Source organism: Scomber scombrus, chromosome 14 (assembly GCF_963691925.1).
Source record: "Scomber scombrus chromosome 14, fScoSco1.1, whole genome shotgun sequence".
Taxonomy (NCBI): domain Eukaryota; kingdom Metazoa; phylum Chordata; class Actinopteri; order Scombriformes; family Scombridae; genus Scomber; species Scomber scombrus.
The window spans coordinates 12,741,926-12,752,184 of NC_084983.1; the positions used below are offsets into that span (position 1 = coordinate 12,741,926).

At 37.7% G+C, this 10,259-nt stretch overlaps 1 protein-coding gene across 1 annotated transcript in view; it reads right to left on the bottom strand.

The window, feature by feature from the left end:
- Nucleotides 1-6,047, bottom strand: part of pygma (phosphorylase, glycogen, muscle A) — a 10,316-nt gene extending 4,269 nt beyond the window's left edge. Inside the window, exons 1-10 of the mRNA XM_062433022.1 lie at nucleotides 5,730-6,047; nucleotides 3,640-3,741; nucleotides 3,461-3,539; nucleotides 3,238-3,341; nucleotides 2,866-2,997; nucleotides 2,647-2,758; nucleotides 2,462-2,544; nucleotides 1,250-1,393; nucleotides 933-1,025; nucleotides 510-656 (exon numbers count right to left, since the gene is read on the bottom strand). Coding sequence (XP_062289006.1) covers nucleotides 510-656; nucleotides 933-1,025; nucleotides 1,250-1,393; nucleotides 2,462-2,544; nucleotides 2,647-2,758; nucleotides 2,866-2,997; nucleotides 3,238-3,341; nucleotides 3,461-3,539; nucleotides 3,640-3,741; nucleotides 5,730-5,972 — 1,239 coding nt within the window. The 5' untranslated portion in view covers nucleotides 5,973-6,047. The remainder of the gene's footprint in view (nucleotides 1-509; nucleotides 657-932; nucleotides 1,026-1,249; nucleotides 1,394-2,461; nucleotides 2,545-2,646; nucleotides 2,759-2,865; nucleotides 2,998-3,237; nucleotides 3,342-3,460; nucleotides 3,540-3,639; nucleotides 3,742-5,729) is intronic.
- Nucleotides 6,048-10,259: the final 4,212 nt, after the last annotated feature.

Sequence of the window (10,259 nt, forward strand, 5' to 3'; positions counted from 1 at the left end):
GCTTAACAAAATCAGAGCAATTAGGTCCTTATGACAATCTCTAAAGTGAGTCTCTGCATTTTAATAGGTTCATGTATTTTCTATTTCCATAGTAGCAATCTAAAAAATACCAATTCATAATCAGATAAAGGGATTAAATGTTGGTATTTTACCTGTGGTTCTTCTTGTAATTTCTGCTTTTCTAACCGCATATATTGTTAATTTCATGTTGTTTTCAAACTTGACTCTGTGAAGGTTGAGTTTTAAATTGAATCCTCACCTGAATTCATTGATTCATTGATTGACCAACCTTTGACATTACATGTACATAGACCTTCTTCAACTTGCATCCTCGCCAAGTAGATAAGTATACAGAGAGATATTCTGTCTTATCACTATATTGGCACCTAACCACAGATATTATGGTGTTCCTCCTTAACTGTATATAATATGGAGGACGTGTTAAGACACACTGTATTCAACACTATATACTGTAGAAATGATTACATGTTGCAATGTGCAGAACTAACCTCCAGGTGGCGACGATTGATCTCATAGACAATTTCCAGGTGACGTGGCAGCAGATGAGCAAACAGGTCGACAGGCCAGCGCTCCAGAGCTTCAGGAAGGACAGTGTGATTGGTGTAGGCACAGGTGCGCACACAGATTTCCCAGGCCTAAACACAAGCAAGAGAAATAAAATATTTGCAAGAAATTATGAAAGAAAAAGAGCTATTCAAAACAGACTTGAGAAACACCGTAAATAATGACTTTGCAATGGTAAATTGTGAACTAAATACTAAATACTATTTTTCTGTGATTTCCCAATGAAAAGCACTGGATATGAAGCAAAGCAAGAAATGGTAGAACTAAGTAAGGAAGTAACTAAAATAATCAACAAGCAAGAGGTAAAATGGAAAATTCTGTTCAGCTTTTATGTCGCTCTTCCTCACCTTTTTCCAATCAAGTTTCTCTTCATCTACCAGAACCCTCATCAGCTCAGGAATAGCCATAGCAGGGTGAGTGTCATTCAGTTGGATGGCAACCTGAATGTGCAAAACATAATTAAATGTCAATGCAGAATCAGAATACACAATGAAGTGCTTTGTAGCCTTTTTTCATTTCAACAATTCTCATAAGACACGATAAAACCCACATACAACCTGTTCGACACACTGACAGAGGCAATTTAACAAAGGCACAGAGAGAACATCAGGGGGAAATCTTTTCATTTTTTAAAGAAACTGTTTTGTTGAGTTTTTTGTTTCACCTTATCAGGCAGTTTGCTGAAGTCTGTGCGAGCAATCTCCCTGGAGCCAAACTTAGAGACCTTGAAACGACGGATGATGTCTTGCAGGGTGGCAGATACCACAAAGTATTCCTGTTTCAGGCGAAGCTCCTTCCCCTCAAAGAACTGTGGATAAAGACACATATTTGTCTGTTTCTGTTCTGCAAGCACACATGAATGTTTTTGTTCATTAAACGCAGCCTTTTGCATATCAGTGACTGATTTTCAGCAATGAACATTTCAAATCTCTTCATTTAAAAAGGATAATTACACACACAAAGTGGGAATAAAGTAGTGACATAGCTGCAGTAGATTTTAGATCTCACATCTGTTGTAAAATTATCATGTAATAATAGTTCTACAAACATTTATAATATCCAGTACCCATCTATAATATACAGTTTTATGTTGTTATGCATGTGTATTACATGTGTGCATGCATTGTGCAAATGTACATTTCCATTTAAGAATTTAATTATTTATAGCATAAGCATTACGTCGCATAAGATTTGCAATATGTGTTCAATGTTTGAACAAGAGCATCTGTAAAAATTCATATGTAACTATGTTTTTTAAAATTATTTAAAGCAATAAATGTTTAATTTCATATGCTACATATGCTTCATCTGAGAAACTGGAACCTTTCTAATTTGTAATGGTCAAAATTGTAGATTAAATTAATTTAAATTGACTTATTGATTTACTAACATCACTATTATCTTGTAAATAGAAATTTATAACATAATAGAACAGCAACAGCAATGTTGGCTAAACTGAATTCAAACAAAGCTGGTATATCAGATCCACCACTGTTTCTGCTCTCACTTGCACAGACATAAATTACAGACTTGACATGAGTTATAGCTCTGGCTAGATGGTTATCTCCCAAATCCTCCTTCTTGAGCCTGCAGGGAGTCGGCACATGGTGGTCAGGTCTTATGTGAGATATAAAAGACAACTTCAGAAGAAGCTGAAAGAGCACACAGTGGCTCAAATAGATGGTAAAGGACAGTAGGTGGGGTCCAATTTATGGAAATCCATCTCTCAGCTAAGATAATCGTATAGAAGCCACACACTCCACAGCTACTTGCGTAAGTCTGTACCTACACTGAGCTATTTCCAATCCAGGTTTACATTTTATTCTATGAGAGCAGATCTGGTGCATTAAAAGGCAATTAATTCATACTTTCTTACATTGTCATTGGGATACAGCACACGAGAGATGTTCTCAGCCAGGTTTCTGTCCAAAACAGCCTGAATGTAGCCACCAACATTGACTGTAAAAAAAAAAAAAAAAAATTAACTCCTTTCATTTAAGCTCATTATCATTTGACAAATGTTGCATAATTGGATTCATTTTATATCTACCAGGCACGTACAGTCTTTAAGGTTGAAATCGCAGGGTGCCTTCGCAGACCACAATCTCATGGTGTTGACAACGTTGTTTCTGTAGCCGGGGACTGGGGTGTCATATGGCAGAGCCAACACCGTCTGCCAATGCCATCACAGGAAGAGACAGACATTTGAAATATATAACCACATCAGCTGATGACTCTGCAAAAATCTTTATATTCATTGACTTGAAATCATATTTTCACCTGAGTGTCAACCCATTTGACACCATCTTGATGATGCTCGGTCCTGCCATAGAAACGCACTGGACGCATGTACTCAGGACGTGCCTTCTCCCAAGGGTTGCCATAGCGCAGCCAATCATCAGCCTCCTCAACCTAGATAATGACATACATTCATATTGGGAGAGAAAAATACTCATTAGGTGAGTGGATTCTGTGATGAGCCAGAGACAGAAACTGACAAGGACTATCAAGTCGTTATAATGATAAAGGCAACTTATCCAGCAGCAGGTGAGTTAAGGTGAAAAAGAAACTCTAGTAGCTCTAATAAGGATATACAGTTTCTTAGAAATATGTAGACAGCAATATAGCTGGAAAGTTGAAAAAATGTCTTACCTGCCAGCCATTGAGAATTTTCTGGTTGAAAATACCGAATTCATAGCGGATACCGTAACCATAGGCAGCCAGGCCCAGTGAAGCCATGGAGTCCAAGAAACAAGCTGAAAACCAGAGGCAGCACATGAAAAAAGGCAGATCGACCTTTGACTATCTATTATATAGTGAAAAGGTGTGAAAATTCTCTGAATTTATCAAATATAAAGGGTGAAAAGATGTTCACCAGCAAGGCGGCCGAGACCACCATTTCCCAGGCCAGCATCTTCCTCTATGTCCTCCAGTTCCTCCATGTCCAGGCCCAACTACAAAGGAAGACAGAAAACCGCACACCATTTTGAGATAATGCTTTAACACTTAGAAGCTGAAATGTCACTGTTACAACAGGTATTAAATTTGTCTCACCTGGTAAGTGGCCTCATCACAGGCATTCTCAAGTGCGAGGTTCACCATGGTGTTTTGGAGGGTGCGGCCCATGTAAAACTCAAGGGAGATGTAATACACACGCTACAGTGGGGGAAAAGGGGAGAAATTATATGAAACTGTATGAACACTAAGATATTTTAGTGTCATAAGCAGGGAAGAAATCTCTGCAGTACATGGCAGGTACACATTTGGCATTGAAACCAAAATCCTGTGAAATCTTATGCCAAATGTCACAAGTACCACAGACTGTCAAGAAAATCTCCAAGATCCATAATTTAGCTTCACAGCAGGGAATTTATAGAAATGTGCCACCTGAGCCTGTGTTTAGCCTTTGCCATTTAGTTGGGTTTTTCTCTTCTGATGTGAAGGGGGCTAGGGAACAGATTACTTTTGGTATTACATAACACCAACATTTTAGCTAGTGCAAAAAATAGCTCCTGTAGAGGTCGCTACAAAGGTCAGCCTGAGCCTGATACTCTTATGTTGCAGAGTTCAAGCCTGGAGTAATCAAATAATCACAACATGTGATGGAGCCCTATCACTGCTTTGTTAACAGGATCTCCTAAATTATATTTTACTGTATGTTTCAAGTCTTATCTGACTTAAATCCTTATTTCATCTAATTATTCTGATTACCTCCTTTTTTCAAGACTGCATATTAATGTCATATATATAATTTAGTTGTTGAAATAGTAACTTTGCAGTTCATGATCTTACATGCAGCATACAACTCTAGACTGATTAGATGTCATCCCTCCATCAGGTTTCGGTTTAGACCTTTGGGGATTCACCTTTGACCTTTCAGTCTAGTACACTGGAAAAAGGTCACACAGTTAGGAGGATCATGTGGTCTCTGAGTTAGTGGTTGCAGTTTCTGAAAACTAGTTTAATGTGTGAAGTAAATGTATCCATGCTAAGATTTATACATAAGGGCTTTGCTTAAGTTACAGTACAATAACACTACCGAGTGTGCTTTTTTTGATGTTAAGAAAAAGAAGAAAAGAAAAGAAAAGAAAAACTATCCCCTTTTTTCAGAGATATTAATTGTCTTGCAAAATCAAAATTTGTTAATGATATTGGGCTGAGCTGCACCTGACTTCTTAACCCTCTATGATAATTATATACAATTTTATGTGATATTTTCAAGTAGTAAAATGGTGTGGTTTGCAATTTTTTTTTTTTGTCTGGTAATTCCAGCTTCTGACTATTCTTTTTAGAACATTTCTATAGTTTAAGTAAGCAGCAGTCCAGCTGCTAAGATACAGCCTTTCTGAAAGACTCTGTGAATGCTTAAATATACTTTCTAAGATGCCCTCGGAGGCATGTGCTCATGTGACAAAAGTAAAGGCTATGTGCTTTACAGTCAGACAGGATGAGAACAGAAGGTCATGGAGAGGTTTAATGTTTCATCTCACTATAAGAATGGCAGCATTCCAGCACAGTGCTAAGAAGCCCTTGTGAAGTTTAAATGTCATGACTTGGCATTACACTGACTGACATCAGGCTGTTGAAGCAAAGTTAAGAATATAAAGCTGCTTGCACCTATGATAATGATTCATTTTTTAAATCTGTTACATGTGCAGAAGCAAAAGAGCTATTTGAAACTGTGTAAGATCCAGCTTTATGCCACAAACTGGGAGTAAAAACACTGCCCACATATGACCACAATGTAAATGATGCTCTTAAATGTCTTGAAGGCAAGATCACATATGTAAGCCAATATTCTGAGAAATATACGCTCACCAACCAGCCTGTGCAATCTAATGCCTTTGCGATTAATTTTACTTTTACAAAAGTCATACATTTTCAGTTTTTGTGGGCACCTTCATGTATGTTAATGAGGTGGACAAAATAACACTTTTCAATATAATGCACTTCAATACACCACTACAACCTTAATAATAGGCATGAAGTAGACTTACCACCTTTCTGACAATGTCAGCAAAAACTGAGAATGCATTAGATTGCATCAGTGTTCCTAATAAAGTGCTCATTATATCAAATAATATATAATAATGGCAAGTCACACTACAGTTAATCTATTTGGTGCTGTTATGACTTCAACTTACTTTGGGATCTTTCTCATAGTAGTACTGCTGGGTTCGGATCCACCTGCCAACCAAGTGGTCCCGCACAGTGTGGGCAAGAGCAAAGTAGTAATCCCTTTTTGTTGCCACATTTCTGTCTTTGACCAGCGTAAAGTGGAGATGTCTGTTGAAGTTTTGCTTCAGATCTGTGACGTTCTCAACACCAGCCAGGCCTCTCACTGAAATCTGTTTCCTTTTATCATGGTCAGACAGTGGCTTCGACATAGTGGCACAGGTCTTAGTAGCTCAGGGCTCTGATTTTGGAAGGATGTAAACAGCAAGCACACACCACCAGTCCCAGTGACACAGCAAGAGAAGCACCAACACTGCAGGATCAAGTTCAGCATTTTAAAGGCACGTCTATGAATATTACGCAGAAGGTGGAGCTGATTGTATGTATTTGGTAAAGGGTGGGGCATATGTTGGCATATGGTGGGGCATCAAAGATATAGGATTGGCAGCAATAAATTATGATGATGAAATGTTCTCTATCAGTCATAAACTTGACAGAAATAAAATATTTACATGTAATTAGGTTCCATCAACAACTGTGTTTCTGATAATTTCACTTTACATCATTTAACTGATGGTTGACTTATCATTTTCCTGTCTCTTTAGTCAAACTGATTAAAGCATTTGATTTGATTGAGTGACTCACCACCACTATTCATTATACAAGAAATAATAATAACATGACATAAAATCAGCATATTTACTTTTTCTACTTATTTTTCGTATAACTTGTAAATAGGCTACTCCACTGCCCTGCATAAACTATTCTATGATATTGTAGGAGAGAAACATGCTGGTAATGATAAGATCTGGCAGCTACAGTGGCTAACTGTATTTTCTTCTCATAGTGGACTTGGCAGGAGTGCCTTGGTTGGCAGATGGTTTATTAAATATTCAAGACTGTATTTTGCTGCACCTAAAGAGCAGAACACTGCAAAGCCAGCTAACTTTCATATTGTAGGGTGACACTATATTCATAAATTGCTGCATTAAAGGGGCATTTGTAGGATTTTGTTTAAGCTATCTACATTACAGACATTGGAATAAGTCTCACATGTAACTCAGCTTGCTCTAAAAGGCAATCGACATTTTCACGCTACTGTGTTAGTTCACTACTGTCAGTTGTGGTACAGTACTGTAAGTAGTTATAAACCAGTGATCCAGAGTCTGTGTGTAGATCACATCTGTTCAAGAGCCTGAAGCACTAACAGACACAAAATCAGCTGTAGCAGAGCGACTAAAACCCACTCTATTTTCAGTTATCACTCTAGCAAGCCAAACCATCACGAAGTCTTAACCTTCTATAAATAGTAACGCTGACCCAGTCCCAAAGGCCATGATATTTGAAAGGCATATCTTGTTAATGTCAGCATGAGCCGGCAGACAACACTAGCACATTACTATGAGTGGGACCACAGCATAAGGCAGAAGAGAGTGTTTGCTGAGCTGTTTTTCAGCAGGATGCCATACTGCACACTTATCATTATATTGTTAAAAGTGGGGATGAGCCTTTGGACCGAAATTGGTTAAAAGCGGGATGAAAGGGCGGCTGTTACTTTAGTGTCAAAATGTACTGGGTTTCACAGCACTTTCAATAAATGTTGACAGGAAAAGTATTGGGAGTAAAATTATCCCATCTTTCTAACCGTTTGCCACTCTGTTGCGTGATTGAACAAGATGCAAATAGAAAAAAGAAGGGAAAAAAACAAACAAAAGATGCTGCTGTCAAGCACCATAACAGTTGGACAGAAGCTAAACGGAAATCAAATTGTAGTTGGTGGTTGAAGTGTTGTCAGTGTTTCACGGCCATTTCTGCATCATTAGAAGAATTTTTAGAACTTGCGCTGTATATAAATCCTGTTATGTTCCTTTTAATGTTCCTGCATGCCAAATGACCCCCAGAACAGAGGAACCATCAAACAACAGATGACAGAGATTGAAGCTGGCGTGCCCCTGATTTGTCCATTATGATGAGCAAATTATGTTCTTACATGTCTACTGGCTGTTCTGTCAAATGGTACATCAAGCATTTCAAGACCACACTGAATGCACTGCCTGATGGAAACTGTGAAGAAGAAAAAAAGCCCAACATTATTCTTGATGCGAAGGCAAATTTTGAACAACAAATGAAATTGTTGCAACAGTGTAGCCACTGAACCAGTTCCACGTGCCAGTAAAACGTGACACAATGCGAGTTTTTGTATTTTGGCTCTTTATTTTCTGTCTGTAAGGAATACAGTTTTTTTTAAATGTATTATCTCTCCATCTTACAATCAGGGAGAGGCCTGCAAATTTAATTAACTTTAATTTCATTCTTACTCCCCAGCACACATTAAGTCAGTTAACTCTGATGTTAATGAAGACTCTGATTGGCCAACGGTAACCACAGTTATTAATGTTTTGTCTGGCAGGCAATTGAAAAGTGTGGAGGAAACTGACAGACTGTGGCTACTAAGATGCATAAACTGGGATTCATGTGGCAGTTTATAGCTTTAACATTTTTTCATCAGACTCATTTTTCTATCAGATTACAAAATATGTGGACAAGATGTGGAAATAAATGAAGGATTTAATTAATGAGTGTAAGCACAGCAGAGACAAAATGAGAGAGGAAAAAGACCTTTTATGTTGAAAACTGTGAGGATATCTAAACTTTGGTGTGAAATTTAAAGTGAGTTAAGAAATATTATCAAATAAATGGCATTTTCATATCACATTAAGAGTCTGGTAAACAAATAGAGAGGGCTGCCCTTGAAAGCAGCAAACAACAGTAAAAACAGCAAGTTAAATATTTCTTTTGTGTAGATTTTTTAAAGTCTATGTTTGCTTTTAGTCTAACTGATCTTTTGCTCAATCACAGCTCTTGCACTGCAAGACAACAAAAGCTGGAGAGATTTTTTTCAATTCTTCACTCTTCAAAACATAGAGCTGACATCTAAACAAAACCTCTCCTCACCCGTGTATCTTAAATGCATCTGAAAGCTGCCTCACAGAATAATGTGTTGCATTTTCAGGTGCACTTAATGTCTTGCACCTCCAGCTCTAAGTATCATGTTGCTCTGCATCCTTTTCAGTGTTCTTTTTCAAATGTTATTCCTGCTTTTTTCATTCTTCTTTTCTTTTGTCGCAATTTTGGGATGCTTTAGCATTTGCCTGTCGCTGATGAGTTCACCTCTTTCCAGGTGAATGAGGGGATTAAAATTTTATTACCTCCACATCAGGATGCAGAAGTCATGAGATTGGCTTCTGAGGAAGTAAAGCATGAAAAAATGAAAATGTCATTTATCAAAATCAATCTCGTATCTCTGATATGAGTGGATGAGTTCCCTTGAGGTTTCATTAGTTCAATACACTGATATGAGTAATGGGTTTCACAGAGCATGTGGTTCAAGGAAAACTTGCCGATGCACTTTGAATAAGGTCAGAAAGCAATTCAGACTGTAACACAGTGTAGAGTATAAGACCAGTGCCAGTTAAAATGTCTCTTTTAGTTTAAATAATCATGTCTACATGCAGTAAAAACAGATGAGAGAAGGCTGCTGCTGCCCAAACATACACTACAGCCTACTGTACTGGAAGCAGCTAAGATAATCACATCACAAAAGCTCAATTTGATCTGGCTGTAATGCTCTCTTATTCACTCTCATTCACACATCAACTCCCAGACATCCACATTGCAACACATAGTCTGTTGGTGTGAAAGGTTTTTTTTTTTTTTTTTGTCACATTTCCCTTTGGAGAATGAGCATCTCTTTATATATCTCACCTAAAGATATGGAGGGTGATACACCTCACCTACTACCTGGCACAAATTCATGTCTATGGTGCTGCAGCAAACAATTGATACTAGGAGTCTGTGTTTTTCTTATCTGTTATTATTATAATGTATTGAATTTAATTACTGTAAGTTACACGGTCATAAATATGGTCCAGTAAACCGTAGAATCTGAAGTTGTTCAATTAATTTTCACACACCATGAAATCGTTTATCGGCAGTTTCCCTGCAATGATTTCTAATAGTGACAGACAAGATAAGAACCATTGTTTTTATTCAGAGAATTTTATCTCTGATGGTGAAAAAAGGTGTTTAATTGCATCCACACCAAGCTTTTTCTATCGTGTAGAGTTAAAATGGTGGTGTATGTGCAGAATACCAGTCGTCTAAATTACATTGCATTTCTTCAGGGCAATGAATCATAGCAGATGTGCTTCATAGGTACGTTGGTGACTTCCAGTGTTTTACTCAGGTCAAATGCTTCATTTTATCTGTCAGTGAACCTGTCAATGTGCAGCTGCACAGGAGGAATACTGTCACCTGGTGGTAAATCTGGTAATGTCACAATGAAAACCACCAGGTTTGTTCTGCAGTAAGGAGACTAAAGCAGAACAAACAGTGCCAGTAGAGAGGATTATCAACTAAGTAATTTTATTAACTTAATGTCACAGAGATAATTTATAATGTGTCACCAGAATGTTTGATAAAGCTCACAAAATAAATTA